The sequence below is a fragment of the Monodon monoceros genome, unplaced genomic scaffold (assembly GCF_005190385.1).
Source record: "Monodon monoceros isolate NGI ecotype Baffin Bay Population unplaced genomic scaffold, NGI_Narwhal_1 Super_Scaffold_21, whole genome shotgun sequence".
NCBI lineage: Eukaryota > Metazoa > Chordata > Mammalia > Artiodactyla > Monodontidae > Monodon > Monodon monoceros.
The window spans coordinates 136,714,390-136,730,546 of record NW_021703778.1 but is presented as its reverse complement, the minus strand read 5'-3'; the positions used below and the strand labels follow the sequence as shown (position 1 = coordinate 136,730,546).

At 38.1% G+C, this 16,157-nt stretch overlaps 1 protein-coding gene across 3 annotated transcripts in view; it reads left to right on the top strand.

Moving 5' to 3' along the window:
• Window positions 1-15,008, top strand: part of WDR89 (WD repeat domain 89) — a 100,345-nt gene extending 85,337 nt beyond the window's left edge. For all 3 annotated transcript variants that reach the window (XM_029238931.1, XM_029238930.1, XM_029238928.1), the window contains one exon: window positions 13,467-15,008. In XM_029238931.1, coding sequence (XP_029094764.1) covers window positions 13,497-14,657 — 1,161 coding nt within the window. In that variant the 5' untranslated portion in view covers window positions 13,467-13,496 and the 3' untranslated portion in view covers window positions 14,658-15,008. The remainder of the gene's footprint in view (window positions 1-13,466) is intronic.
• Window positions 15,009-16,157: the final 1,149 nt, after the last annotated feature.

Below are 16,157 nucleotides of genomic sequence, written 5' to 3'. Positions count from 1 at the left end.
TACTATACCGTGGTTTATAAAGACTGTTTAAACAATTGGATAATTGTCTAATTATCTAATTAATCATCTTGTAATTATCCTGAAAGCTTGTAATTATCCTAAAAGTAACATGCCAGTGGTCTCTTCACTTTGTGGCTGAGGCCAGAAACCTAAGAATCATCTTTGACAATTGTTCTCATACCCCTCTTGAAGTCTAATGAGAAAATGCTGTTTATTCCTCTTTCATAATTGTGGCCTGAATCCAGCCACTTCTCCCTACTTTCGTATCTCTTACCCAAAATTGTGCACAAGCCTCTTTACTACTTTCATTCTTGCCCTGGGTCTGTTTTCCAGTCAGCAGCTGGAGGAATCTCTTCACAGACGTTTCTCACCTGCTGTCAACCTGCAGTGGCTTGCTTTCTCTCTTGAGAATAAAATCTGAAGTCCTTACCGTGGCCTGCAAAGCTCTTATCTGACTGCAGCTACCTCTTCAACCTTATTTCCTACACCACTTTCTTTCTCTGACTCAGTGTTAGCCACACTGGCCCACTTGCTATTTTTCTCTGCCCAGGAGAGAAAATTATCTTCTGCCCATTTTTGGATTGGGTTGTTTGTTTTTTTGATATTGAACTGCATGAGCCATTTACATATTTTTGAGATTAATCCCTTGTCGGTTGCTTCGATTGCAAATATTTTCTCCCATTTCAAGGGTTGAATTTTCGTTTTGTTTATGGTTTCTTTTGCTGTGCAAAAGCTTTTAAGTTTAATTAGGTCCCATTTGTTTATTTTTGGTTTTATTTTCGTTTCATTATTTTTCTCTTGGTTCACACGGTCCAATACTTTGCTCCCTCATTTTATTCTGGTATCGGCTCAAATCTCACCTCATGAGAGAGGCTTGCCTTTAATGACCAAATCTAAAAGGCTATTCCTGCCCCATTTCTTGCCTTACCCAATATTATTTTTTATAATACTTATCACTATTTTCATTATTATAATTAGTTATTTGTCTATTTATCTGTCTGTCTCCTCACTGCTCTTTGTTGAGAGGAGGGACTTTGCTAAATCCACTGTGTTTTAGGCCTGTCATGTTGGCCATTTGAGAATCGTTTCTGAATTATTGAATAGGGATTTAATGATTTTTAAAAAATATTTATTTATTTGGCTGCGCCAGGTGTTAGTTGTGGCATGCGGGATCTTTAGTTGCTCCATGTGGGATCTAGTTCCCTGACCGGGGATCAAACCTGGGCCCCCTGCATTGGGAGCATGGAGTCTTAGCCACTGGACCACCAGGGAAGTCCTAGGGATTTAATGATATTGCTTATCAGTTTTTAACTATAACATAATATTCAAGTGGATTGTTCTTTGATAATGTTAACATCATTCTGTTATAGGTCATTACTCTTTTTATTCCCCCTCCCCCTTCTCTTTTTTTTTGCAGTTATTACAGAGAGCATTTGCTTAATTTTTAAAAGCATCTATTGAGAATTAGAAAAAGAAGTAGTAAACATAGAGTACCAATTCAAGAATTGGATTATTCCACATTGCTACTATCTGTTCCAAATTAAGACATCTGGTGACTGAAGAAGTTTGGTTTATTCTCTGTTTGGTTAACCAGCTGGTTGTTTTGGAAAGGCAAAGGCAGTTCATTGTTCTTGTTGAAAGAAGCTGGGTATTCATAGACTTACTATAAAGGGTGACTTTTGGGTGAAAGATTTACTTGAGAAACTGGATATCTCAAGATGTTATTGAGGAAAATGTCTTTGTTTTTTAAAGATACTTTGAATGTTATATCTGGAACCTGAAGGATAATCTCATACTGCATGAGAGTGTGTGTGTCATTCCTTCCCACCCCCTCCCTCTTTTCCTTGGTAACAAATTCCTGCACTTTAAAAACTGTGCTCTCCCTAAGAATTTTAGTGTATTTAATGCATGAAGTGCCATATGTTGCTGCAACCAGTATCTTGAACATTCGTGTGAACAAGAATAGTATATTCAGGCTTGCTAACCAGGATTAATTTACAAAGACATTGTCTCAGTCATTAATGAATATGATATTTAAAATTACATTGAAATTGTAGCAGATGTCAGTTTAGCATACCTTCCACTAAATATGCAGCACTTCTACCCAATTTAAAACAAATGGTTCTTTGATAGATTGTTTTAAGGCCAATTATGTGTCAGTTTAAAACATACACACAAATTTCTCTAAATTTTTTTTTTTTTTTTTTTTTTGCGGTACGCGGGCCTCTCACTGCTGTGGCCTCTCCCATTGCGGAGCACAGGCTCCGGACGCGCAGGCTCAGCAGCCATGGCTCACGGGCCCAGCTGCTCCGCAGCATGTGGGATCTTCCCGGACTGGGGCACGAACCCTTGTCCCCTGCATCGGCAGGCGGACTCTTAACTACTGTGCCACCAGGGAAGCCCTCTAAATTTTTGATATAAAAGTTTTCTTAGAAATGTTCTGCAGAAGTTAAAACCAATGCATGCTTTTTATCCCAAGGTATTGATTTCTCTAGGGCATACTGGTAGTGCATATGAAGGACTGTTCTTTAATGTCCAGTATAGAACTTTTGTAGCTAACATTAGATTTTTCCCATTTGCCACTGACCTTGCCACTAGCACATGACATTAGACATTAGCAGCCACTGCTTCCAAATGCTCTGCCAACACGACATTGAAACTTGAAGAGTACTAGCCAGGTATTTGTAGATTGTCCCTCAGTTGAGTTTGTTTGACGTTTTCTCAAGATTAGGCTGGGGTTATGAATTTTTGAGATGAATGCCACAGAAGTAAGCTATCTTTCTCATCACATCACATCAGAGGGCAAGTGACATCAACATGACTTACTACCAAAGATGCTGACCTTGATCAGTTGGTTAAGGTGGTGTCTTCTGATTTTCTCTAGTTGAATTTACTATCTTTTACTCTTTCAATACTCTGTTCTTTGGAAGCAAGTAATTAAGTCCAGCCTATACTCCAGAAGAGGAGAACTGAGCTCCACCTCCTGGAAGAGGTTGTATCTGCTTATATTAGTTGGAATTTTTCTGTAAGGAAGATATGTCCCTTCTCCCTCATTTATTTACTTACTCAATCATTTATTTTTATCAGTATGGATTCATGGGTGTTTATTTTATTGTTTGGCTGCTTTTTTGCTCAAACTGGTCTAGAGTGACCAGTGGGAGATCTTGGCTCTTGCGTCTTTTTTTTTTTTTTTTTAAGCACTTTACTTTCAGGCACTATTTGATGCTGTAGGCTCATCTTGTATTTTCCCTGTCCAGACCCAATTTCAGGCCATTTGTCCAGGGAGGTCAAAGGGTAGTTTTAATTTTTTGGGGGGTATAGTTGATTTACAATGTTGTGTTAGTTTCAGGTATACAGCAAAGTGAATCCGTTATACATATACATATTTTTAGATTCAAGGGTATTTTTAATAGGGTAGATCTTAAGCCTTTCTGATTGGTACCTAACTAAAAGATAAGAATTTTGGAGTTCACTGAGAACTTCTTTCACTTCAGTGAAACTATATCATCTTCTAAAACATACTGAAGTTCATTTGTTCTTTAGAAATGTATTTTTCATTAAAAAATTAAAAATGAAATCTTAAAAAGCACCCACTCGGGCTTCCCTTGTGGCGCAGTGGTTGAGAGTCCGCCTGCCGATGCAGGGGACACGGGTTCGTGCCCCGGTCCGGGAAGATCCCACATCCCGCGGAGCGGCTGGGCCCTTGAGCCATGGCCGCTGAGCCTGCGCGTCCGGAGCCTGTGCTCCGCAACGGGAGAGGCCAGAACAGTGAGAGGCCCGCGTACCGCAAAAAAAAAAAAAAAAAAAGCACCCACTCAATTTGATATGTCAGTGGTTTATTCAGAATTGAGAGTTGCTGATTTGATATTCATGTTCATGAAATTTTGCATATTGTTTCATTTTTTAAAAATAGTTTTAATATAAAAGTAACAGAATGCTTTCATTTTTAAAAGCTGTAGAATGGTATTTTTTAAAATGTGAATGTGAAATGAAATAAGGCAAATCAAATGAAGTTATTAGAAAGAAAGGAAATCAATATTTGCTTATTTTCTTCATGCCAAGAATTATGCCCACTACATCCTTCTGCGTTGTGTTCCTGTGTCATCCTCTGATTATCTCTCTCCTTGTACCATCACCCTATAGTGTAATTGTTTACTGGTCTTTCTCCCAACTTCTTGAAGACAGCAAGTATGTTTCTCATCTGAATCTCCAGCATTTAGCACTGTACTTAGCTATAAAAGGTGCTCAATATCAAGTATGTCCATTTCTATCCCCATTTTAAAGATGAAGAAACTGAGGTTGGGTTAATTTGTACAATGATGACTTTGCTAGTTTGTGGTAGAACAAGGGCTTGAAATTAGTATGTTTTTTTCTTAAACGTATTGCTTTTTTATTGTACCACACTGACAGATTATTGACAAGCTGAAAATTACTTCACTGCATTATTTCCAAATTGACAATCTCTGAAAACATTCATAAGAAACTGGTAACATTTGACGACTCCTGGGAGAAGAAAGGGGCTTGAGGACAGAAATGTTCTAAGATATTAGTTTTGGAACCTTTTGAATTTTGAGCCATGGGACTATTTTAGAAATTCAAAAATATAGATAAATTTTAAAAATACACAGAAACTTACCAGATAGAGTTTTATATTAAGTTTTAAAATATTGTAGCATTTCATAGGTTTGTTTTTTTGTTTTGTTTTGTTGGTGTCTTTAGAATGAGGGATCCTACCATTATTACTGAGCATAGGTTTTTATAGTCTTCTGACAATTCCTTTGTGTATCATATTTTTTGGAATAGGTGGGAAAGGGGAGAGGATAGAATGTTCTAAAGGGAACAAAAGATCAAAGTCCCCATCTTTAATATGAATGACATTTGACTTTTTAAAGTATGTTCCCTAAATCTTTATTTGTAGGAGCCTCTTAACAGTAAGTCAGTACTTGGTGATAACACCCAAGACTTTATTTGATTATCTCTAATTAGTTAGGCTGGTCCTGGCTGCATTAACAAAAACTCCACTGCAAATTGACTTAAATAGTCAGAAAATGTTGAGTCTTATACACATGGAATTAAAGTTCTTTCCATCAGTTGGATTGGGTACCCTTTAGAATTAGCATTCCACATGTGAACAGATTGTAGTTAGGAGGGGAATACATGCGTGGACTGGCAAAAATGTAAGGTTTCTGAACAATTACTGGTTTAAAAGGATGGCATTACTATGGTTAGGTTAATCAGGATCCATCCGTGGTGCTACAGGCAACTGAAACAATGTTGATGCCACATGGAGGGGGAAGAGGGGTGAGTTGGGGAGGGTTCCATCATACTAGATGTCCTCCACAGTTTCTTAATTGCCCTTCAAATAAAATACGATATATGTTTGACGCCTCCACTACTAATAATAAGTTTTGAGTAATGTAATTGTTCGTGGTGGATAATGGGTTGCATAGGGGTTTCTTTTACTATTCTTTATTCCATACAAATTCCATAATAAAAAACGGGACACAAAAAAATTAAAAGTGATGGCTGCTTACTGTAACCTTTTTCTGTGTTTGTGTGTTTTTTCAATCATTCTGCTCCCTTTTTTTTAAATAAATTTATTTATTTATTTATTTTTGGCTGCATTGGGTCTTCGTTGCTGTGTGCAGGCTTTCTCTAGTTGTGGTGAACGGGGGCTACTGTTCGTTGCGGTGCGCAGTCCTCTCATTGTGGTGGCTTCTCTTGTTGAGGAGCATGAGCTCTAGGCGCGTGGGCTCTAGAGTGCAGGCTCAGTAGTTGTGGCACACGGGCTTAGTTGCTCGGCAGCATGTGGGATCTTCCTGGACCAGGGCTCGAACCTGTGTCCCCTGCATTAGCAGGCGGATTCTTAACCTTGCTCCACCAGGGAAGCCCCCATCCTGCTCCCTTTCTTTCTCCTCTGCTTATATGTAGAATTAATATGTAATTCTTCCTCTCAAAGCCTAATAGGCATATTCCTTAATTAAAGTTGACACTAGTATTTTAGTACTTACATGGAAAAGGAATAGCATAGAATTGAAATGAACACAGGTTCACAGGTTTTAAAGTTACAATTTGGGTTTCAAATCAAACTCCCCCTGTTATTACCTATGAGAGCATTGGCAAGTTAGTTTCTCTGAACTTCAATTTCCTCTGAAAAATGGTGATAATAATACCTGTCTCATAGGGTTAAATGATTAGGGTAAAAAAATTAGATGTATCAGTAGGTTTCTAGCACACCGCCTAGCATTTGTTGAACTCCAATTATGATTATTTTCTTCTCTGTGAGACTCAATCATCCTAGCCCAATTTGATAGATATGTTAGCATTATTGTAGTTAAATTATAAGTGTGGATTGTGAAGTTATTAGAGCCCATTCCTGAATGACTTTTCCCATTTAGCTTCTCCCTGCATTGGGGATATTAGCCGAATCTCTGCATTGTGCAATCATCAGAGCTAGTTCCTTGCGGTCAATGGGCAGTATTAAATTAGCTGTGGGGAATTAGTTTTTCTGACCCAAGTCTGTTAAATTGTTTCAAAAGAAAACTAGTCCTTTATCCAATGTACAGTTCAAATACAACTCTTATTCTTTAGTAGTAAAAATGTAATAGTATTTGTTGCTTATGCTGTCAGATCTTTCAAGTATAATGAACATTTATCCATACCTGAAAGACAGAAATATATCTGTTTCTAAGGATACTGCTCATTTCTGACTTCCTACAAAGTAATATGCCAAAGACTTTTAGTATAGTGCCTTTTGTAATCAGTAGTTTCTAAATAGGTATAAAATGTGTGTTTTCGTTTAATGCATTTTTTCCTCTTGTTTAAATGAGAAAGAAAGCTACTTCCTCTTCCATCATGGAATGATTTAAGCTACCTAGGCTGTCCTTCAGATTTCATATTCAAACTTGGCCAGTTCAGGAGTAAGAGCAACACCTAGTTGCGGCTAGATGTATTTAGGATGTACTTTATATATAGAAATAACATTTTATTGGGTTTATTTTAATAGGAAGTAAAATGAAAGAATATTTTGATTGATAAAGATAACTTAAATTTTACTAAGGCAAAAGCCACAAAAGAAATACTTATGTTTAGGGATTTTGTTATCAAGTAACTAACTCTTTATTACCTAAGGACAGTTCTTCAGATTAGAGATTAGTCAGCATTTCCCTTCTAATGTGTTTCAAGTTCACCAAGAAGTTAATATTTTCACCCCCTTGAAGCTTAGCCCAAGGTGTTTGTTTTAGGGTGTCTTTCTAAACGTCTTCCAGCTACTGCATTATATTCAGACATGAGAATTCTGTATCCCAGTAAAGACCACAACAGCAGTGGTGGTGGCTCAATGCCAGGACACTGCTGGGGGTCTGCTATTTCCTTATCTGTACCAGGTGGGTCAAGATGAGATATTAGTAATTTTTTCAGAACAGTTAGGCCAATATTTAAATTGGGTTATGGTTGCTCGCTACATCTACTAACTCAAGGACAAGGAATTTTTTTTAATGAAAACTCTTTAGCCAAGTGAACCAACATAGCTTTAGACTCTACTAAACTTCTTTTACCTGGACCTCTTCTCCTTGTCTCATGTCAGTGTCGGGAAAGTAAGAACTGTAATATCCAATAGGTAGTGGCGGTAACTCCATCCATTACTTTCTCTTTTCTCTGCTGTTCTCTTTTGGCTTATCTTCATTTCTCTTCTTTTCTCCTCCCTACGCTTTGCTTTAGTACTCTTTTCCGTCCCTCTCTTTTTGTCCCCTCTTTCATTTGTGTGTGTGTGTGTGTGTATTAATATAAGAAAGGCTCACTCTACATCCTCAGCTCTCACTAGCCTGTTGAGATCTAGAATGCTAACTAAGCTTCCTTTTATGCATCTAACAGAAATAAATAGAGAAAAGATTAAAATTATGTATAATCTTATTTGTTTTATTTATATGTTTTTTGTTAGGTTGAACTATATGAAGTTGTCAGTATTGTTTTGATCTACAGAAATAGATTGAACCTTATAGTTCAATATACTCTTAGTAGCCTTCAGCAGAAGTGAGATTTAGAAATGGATTGGAAGGGAGATCAGCTCGGTGCTTTGTGACCACCGAGATGGGGGGCGATAGGGAGGGTGGGAGGGAGACGCAAGAGGGAGGAGATATGGGGATATATGTATATGTATAGCTGATTCACTTTGTTATAAAGCAGAAACTAACACACCATTGTAAAGCAGTTATACTCCAATAAAGATGTTAAAAACAAAAAAGAAAAAGAAAAAAGAAATGGATTGGAAGAGAGCCCTGAGTAGGAGAGTTGGATATTCCCCAGAGGTTCTGGCTTAGAGGACTGGGTGGATCAGAGTGTTGTCATGGTGCCAATACCATTGACCAACATGGAGAACATTGAGAAGCATATTCTGATTTTGTTTTTAAGGAGAAGGTTGGTGGGGGCATAAATAATCAGTTTTACTTTGAGGTGTAGTGGGACATGTTCGAGGAGAAATGGCTAGTAGACACTTGGAAATATGGACTTGTAAATAGATGAGCTCATTGGCACTTAGGTGGCACTTGAAAACATGAATGTCAATGAGGTTGCCTTGTGAGAACGTCAGGTGATAAGAAAAGAGAGCCTACGGCTTATCTTGAGGACTGGGAAGTGGGTCATACAAAGAAAACACAGAGAAGGGCATACATAGAAGTAAAAGGGTTTATTCATCATTTTAGAATGATCCATTAGTATATTAAATTAAAATTAGCTATGTAGCCTTGGAAGTTATATTTCAAATATGATTCACTTGCATATTAATGTGTTAAAGCATAAGCCAGAGGTTTTCATCTTTTCCCTAAGAGATTAAACTATTTTACTCTTTGTATCTATGGACAAATGAATATGAACTCTATAGCATGAGAGTGTTGTAGGAGCTACCTACCTTCTAACATCTATCTTTTTTTTTGAAGTACTGTGCTGCATTTAAACAGTGTGTCAGGTGGAGGACCATTGAGATTGTTACCATTACTACTGTCTTAAAAGTGTTTGTTGTAGCATTCAATCTGGGCCCACTCTGCCTGCCTCATCAATCCCCAGAATCCTTGCAGGGGACTGTTCCAGTGTGAAACAGACTCTTCAGGCAGCACTGTGGAGGGAAGGAGTACTGCACTACTATCCTGCTTGGGGGTAGCAGTGCATAGTCATAGTCCTATAACTTACTATTAGCTTAAAAGTCACATTAAACTTTCTTATTGTTTAAAATCTGATATTTAATATGCAGAGATCAATATGAAGCAGTAGCAAAGAATTGTTTCTTTTGTAATCTCATTAATACTTTGACTAGTATTTCAAGAATGGGCAGTTGTTTCTATCTGGAATTAAAAAGGATTTTTCCTTGAAGTGTATAGGCAGTACACTCTTAAGTGAACACACATTTTAGGATGTATTTGAAGAGCTTGTAGTAAAAAAAAATTAAGTTAAATAAGTTTTTTTTCACAGATACAAATTCTTTTTCTATATTTCCTTTTTGTACTTTATTTAAAGTACTGCTAAAGAATGCCAGGGTTTCCCTGGTGGCACAGTGGTTGAGAGTCCGCCTGCCGATGCAGGGGACGTGGGTTTGTGCCCCGGTCCGGGAAGATCCCACATGCCGCGGAGCGGCTGGGCCTGTGTGTCCGGAGCCTGTGCTCCGTGATGGGAGAGGCCACAACAGTGAGAGGCCCGCGTACCGCAAAAAAAAAAAAAAAAAAAAGAATGCCATTATTTTACTAATTTCCATAAGCACAGCTCCCCCTGCAAACACACAGACACATGCAATATCATTTTAGATTTATTCTGTTTCTCCTGGAAGAACTCTTCAGCTCTTAATGCATGAAAGTTGAATCAATTATTCAGCCATTTATTCAACAATCATATTGATAACAAAAAAGCAAGAAAGAGTCAGGTAATAAGTTCACCTCACCAGTAAAATCAGGTTTTTAAAAAATATTGAGTGAAAAGAGCAAATTGCAACAAAGATACATATAATTGTGATGCCACTTAAAAAATTTCTTAACCATAGGAGTTGTGTCTATAAAGTTTCATTTCTTTAAATAAAAAACTGAGGCAAATATGGCAAAATGTTAAATCTGGGTAATATGTACAGTACTTGGGTGTCTGTTTCCTTTTTTCTACACTTCTTTGTATATTTGAAATATTTCATAATTAAGCATTTTTAATTTTTTAATTAATAAAATGGGCAGTATGATAGGGGGGTGACAGGCTACTTTAGGTTGGTTGATCAGGGAAGCTCTCTCTGGGGAGATAACATATTGAGACCTGAATAACAGGAAGGAGTTACACAAAAGGTACAGAAAGTATTCCAGGCAGAGAAGCAGCTATTGCTGCAGTCCTGAGACAGAAGCAAGCATGACATGTTTAAGGAGAGAAGGCCATTTTAGCCTATCTGGTTGTAAAACCAACAGTTATGAAATGGTCATTTAGTCTCAGAATACTTGAAGCATGCTCACCATTTTCAGACTTATTCTTATACAGAGTTGTTCCATTTAGGGCTTACATACTAATTGTGATAATGACATATCAAAAGCACACAGAAGCTGGCTGCCTGAGGAGTTTCTCAGTGGTCAAGTTGGGGACAGTTTGAGCACCAAGAAGAATTTGAGTAAGTGATCAAACTTGTTATTTTGAGTCTCTATGATGTGATGCAATAGGAAGTACCCAGGGCTTCCCTGGTGGCGCAGTGGTTAAGAATCTGCCTGCCAATGCAGAGGCCATGGGTTCAATCCCTGGCCCGGGAAGATCCCACATGCTGCGGAGCAACTAAGCCCATGCACCACAATTTGAGCCTGCGCTCTAGAACCCATGAGCCACAACTACTGAGCTCATGTGCCACAACTACTGAAGCCCGCGTGCCACAACTACTGAGCCTGTGTGCTACAACTACTGAAGCCCACGTGCCTAGAGCCTGTGCACTGCAACAAGAGAACCCACCACAATGAGAAGCCTGCGCACCACAACGAAGAGTAGCCCCCGCTTGCTGCAACTAGAGAAAGCCCGCACACAGCAATGAAGACGCAATGCAGCCAAAAAAAAAAGTACCCAGCATCACCTAAATTTTATCCCTGATAACAGTATTAAACTGGAATCTAATCATGAGGAGGAAACAATTAGAAAAATCCAGAATATGGGACATATTATCAGACAACTGGCCTGGACTTTAAAAAAAAAATCAGTGTTGGGCTTCCCTGGTGGCGCAGTGGTTGAGAGTCCGCCTGCCGATGCAGGGGACACGGGTTCGTGCCCCGGTCTGGGAAGATCACACATGCTGTGGAGCGGCTGGGCCCGTGAGCCATGGCCGCTGAGCCTGTGCGTCCGGAGCCTGTGCTCCGCAACGGGAGAGGCCACAACAGCGAGAGGCCCGCGTACCGCAAAAAAAACCAAAAAACAAAAAAAAAATCGGTGTTAAGAAAACAAAAGATTAGGGAGGTGCTCTGTGTTAAAGTATTTAGAAATGAAGCGATATTTTGTCTGCAGTTAACTTTCAAATAGTTCATCAAAAAATGTGTGTGTGTGTGCTTATGGAGATAGAAGAAAGCAAGTTGTTGAACCTCGGAGGTGAAAGGCTATGTGTGTGTGTGTTCGTTTTACTACTCTTTCAACTTTTGTAAGTTTTTAAATAGTCGAAATTTAAAGTTTGGGAGGATGCTTATTCTTTTTTTGAACCCCAATGCAACTTTTAAATATTTTTTGCCTTTTGGTTTAATTGTTTTGTTTGGAGCCACTCTGATAGATCCAAATTCTTCCCCATGTGGTGTTAGTGGTATTGATAATGGTAATACTGGTCATTTTTATGTAACATTTGTTGAATGTGTATCATGATATGCCAGACACGTTATTTCGGTTAATCCTTCTAACAACTCTTGAATTAGTGTTCATTTCTCCTTGTAAAGACGAAAAGACAGACGGTTAAAACGCTATCACTAAAGCAACAGAAAAAAAAGCATTTCATCTTAAGAATGAAAATGTGAATTTGTGAGGCAGGCTAGAATATTCATTGGTGAAAGCAAGATAGAAAAGTATGTGATAAAGTCACTAGGCATGCATATTTTTCTGGCCTTGAACTTGTTCTGTATACAACCTACCATTGAGAGGCAATCTAGCATGGTGGTTAAGAGCAGAGTCCCTGAAGCCAGAATGCCTAAGTTCAAATTGCATCTCCAACATTTACAAGCTGCTACTGCCTGAGAAGCACATCTCCAGAATTCCTACTGGGTACCTCTATTAGTTTTTTTATTGCTGCTGTAACAAATTACTGCAAACTTGGTGGCTCAAAACAACATAAATTTATTATAACTCTGGAGGTCAGAAGTCCAAAATGGGTCTCAATGGGCTAAAATCAGGGTGTTAGCAGGGCTGCACTTTCACATGGAAGCTCTAAAGGAGGCTGTTTCCTTGCCTTTTCAGCTTTCTAGAGGCCACCCAATTATTGGCCTCCTTTACCCAAATCAGCAGTGTGTCTCTCTGAAGCTTTCTTCCATAGTAACATCTCCCTCTGACTCTCATATTCTGCCTGCTTCTTCTACCAGTACTTTTAAGGGCACTGGTGATAACTTTGGGCCCACCCAGATAATCTAGAATAATCTCCCTATTTTAAGGTCAACTGATTAGCAACCTTAATTCCATTTACAACCTCAATTCCTCTTTGCCACGTGACCTAACATATTCATAGGTTCCTGGGATTAAGGCATGAACATTTTTTTTTTAATGAATTTATTTACTTCTGGCTGTGTTGGGTCTTCGTTGCTGCGCGCGGGCTTTCCCTGGTTGCGGCGAGCGGGGGCTACTCTTCGTTGCAGTGCTTCTCATTGCGGTGTCTTCTCTTGTTGTGGAGCACGGGCTCTAGGTGCATGGGCTTCAGTAGTTGCGGCACGCGGGCTCAGTAATTGTGGCTCACAGGCTCTAGAGCGCAGGCTCAGTAATTGTGGTGCACGGGCTTAGTTGCTCCACGGCACGTGGGATCTTCCCAGACCAGAGATCAAACCTGTATCCCCTGCATTGGCAGGTGGATTCTCAACCACTGCGCCACCAGGGAAGCCCCATGGCATGAACATCTTTGAGGGACCATTTTTCTGCTAACACATCTATGTTTAGATTCTATAGTTGTTAAGGCAGCTGGGACCAGGTGAAGATGATCTCAAAGTGGAGATCCTGGCTAATGTGGAGGACTGTGCGTAGGACCAATTATTAGGTTTGAGCTGAAAGGAATTACTAAGCAAGGTATATACATGTTTTAAAATTCTCTTACTGTCAGTAGATTCAGTATATAAAAGGTGATTGAATTAGAAGTAGGCAACTGAGTTTTAGTTACATCATGGTAGGGAAATGATTAAACTATTAGATTTTAGTTCTGTTGTTTTGTGCCAGCTCTCAGAGGGAAATGTTCTTGATTTAATCACAATATAGAGACGCTTTGGGTTTAATTTTAATTTTTGTTTTTATTACAGATTTTTACTACCCTTGGATGCACTCCTGATATGGAGAAGATTGAGGAACAATTTGCTAATTTGAACATTGTTAAACGTTCCTCAGAAACTAAAGAGCCTACTTATCTGCTTGGCATAGACACATCAAAGACTGTACAAGCAGAAAAAGGAAGCTTGGTTGCTGTTTTATGTTCTAATGGATCAATCAGAATATATGATAAAGAAAGATTAAATGTACTACGAGAATTTAGAGGATATCCTGGACTTAATGGAGTCAAGTTTGCAAATTCCTGTGACAGCGTGTATTCCTCATGCACTGATGGCACTGTAAAATGTTGGGATGCTCGATTAGCCAGTGAAAAACCTGTCCAGCTGTTCAAGGGTTACCCTTCCAATATTTTTATCAGTTTTGATATCAGCTGTAATGATCATGTCATTTGTGCTGGTACAGAAAAAGTTGATGATGATGCATTGTTGGTATTTTGGGATGCAAGAATTAATTCTCAGGATTTGTCTACTACTAAAGACCCACTTGGTGCATATTCAGAGACACATAGTGATGATATCACTCAAGTATGTTTCCATCCCAGCAATCCCAACATGGTAGTCTCAGGTTCAACTGACGGCCTGGTAAATGTATTTGATATTACTGTTGATAATGAAGAAGATGCACTGGTTACAACCTGTAACTCAGTTTCATCAGTAAGCTATATTGGTTGGTCTGGGAAAGATTATAAACAGATTTACTGCATGACACATGATGAAGGATTTTGCTGGTGGGATCTTAATCATCTGGATACCAATGAACCAATTACATGTTTGAACATCCCGGATGTCAGAGAAGTAATTAATATGAAAGAAGGGATTTTGGACTATTTGATTGGCGGCCTATATCATGAAAAGACAGACAAATTGTTTGTAGTTGGAGGAACAAACACAGGAATTATTCACATAATGAGCTGTACTACATCAGGATTGGTCCACGTGACCAGGCTTCAGGGAGGGCATGCTGCTACAGTCCGTTCTTTCTGTTGGAATATGCAGGATGATTCTTTGCTAACTGGAGGAGAAGATGCACAGTTGTTACTTTGGAAACCTGGAGCAGTAGAGAAGACGCTTACAAAGAAAGACAGCATGAAAATAGCATCCTCTGTGTACCAGCGAGTTCGAGTTCATAGTAATCATTCTTATAAGAAAAGGAAAAAGCAGTGATGTTACATTGGGAGTTTACTTGACAGGTTTTATAGTTGCAAATAATTATTTCTGTGTACTACCTGTTGTAGACGTGTTTAAAGCTCATATGTAAATAAAAACAAGCCAGTTAGCAAACAGTCCTGAAAAAATGTTGAGAATGGTTTAATTCAGGTCTTTGTGTATTCCAAAATTATTTTTTTAAGCCGCCATTTGAGTATGTAATCAGTGAGTTGAAAGTAAAATTACATTCCTCATTTTAAAAACCCATCTGTTGAATTAGTAAATGTTGAGTTTGAAGAAATAGCTTTGATAAAGGCTTTTTAGAAGTAGATGGCTGGTGTGACTTTATAAAACAGGTGGTTTGGGCTGTGTTTTTTAAGCTCAATTTTTTACATTTTAAATCATCTTCATTATTTATAAAACCAAATCAGACTGTTTCTTCATTCGAGAAGCTCCTACTTGCTTAATACATATAGATTACATTGGCATACTTAAATATAAATATTCTAATGAATTTAAATAGAATTAAACCTTTTCAGAAATAGTGATTTGCATTTATTTGAGAAAAGTATATTTAGTAAATATTTGCATCCACACTTTAATATTGTTGGTTAAACAGTAACCAGGTGTTTCACTGACGAAAAGGAAATTACCTTGCAAAATGCTTTTTGAGACTCAAAGTGAATATACAAAAACAAAAGTATTTATAATAGTAGAATGACTTTTTATTTCAAAATATTACAATATTTTGTGGTAAAATTTTCTTCTATAGTGTTTCATCCATCCATAATTTTAAACTTGAATTTTTGTTTACTGCTAATTTTTCCATCCTTCCTTTTAAATATTTCTCTAAAGAATCTTAATTAAAAAGTTGATCCCTCTAAAGGTTTGGTATCTTATCTCTGAGACTGTAGCACTGGGGGAAATTTTTATTTTTCTATAGAACATTTGTAACTTATATTTAGATATGATTTAGCTTAACTCAAATGAGACTGAACAACAGGTAAGTTGTTGTTATATTAAATATATTAAAAATACACGTTTCTTATTTGGAGAGATTCAGCTATTCTTGGTATTGTCCAAACCATAAACCTGAGGGTAATATAGTACTTTTCCTTTTTCCCTTAACCAGTCAATCGCCAAGTCCTGTGCCATTCCACCTCCTGAAATCTGTCAGCCCGTTCTTTTGACTTTACCCCACCCCGGCACTACTGCCTTAGATAAGACTTTCATCATTTCTCTCCTAGATTACAGACTCTAATCTGCTCCAGTTCATTCTCCCTACTACTTCTAGACTGAACATCGAAAACACAGATTTGATAATGCCTCATGCTGCTTAAAATCTTTGATACATTTTGATCTTTTAATAGAGGACTGTTTAAAATGAAAAACCATGTTTTCAAGATATTTAGGATATGAGACAATGCTGACTATGTTGTAAGTGGGAAAAGTTGGTAAAAAAGACTTTCAGAGACACTGCCTTTATGCAATAACAGGAAATGCAACAGGAGTTATAAA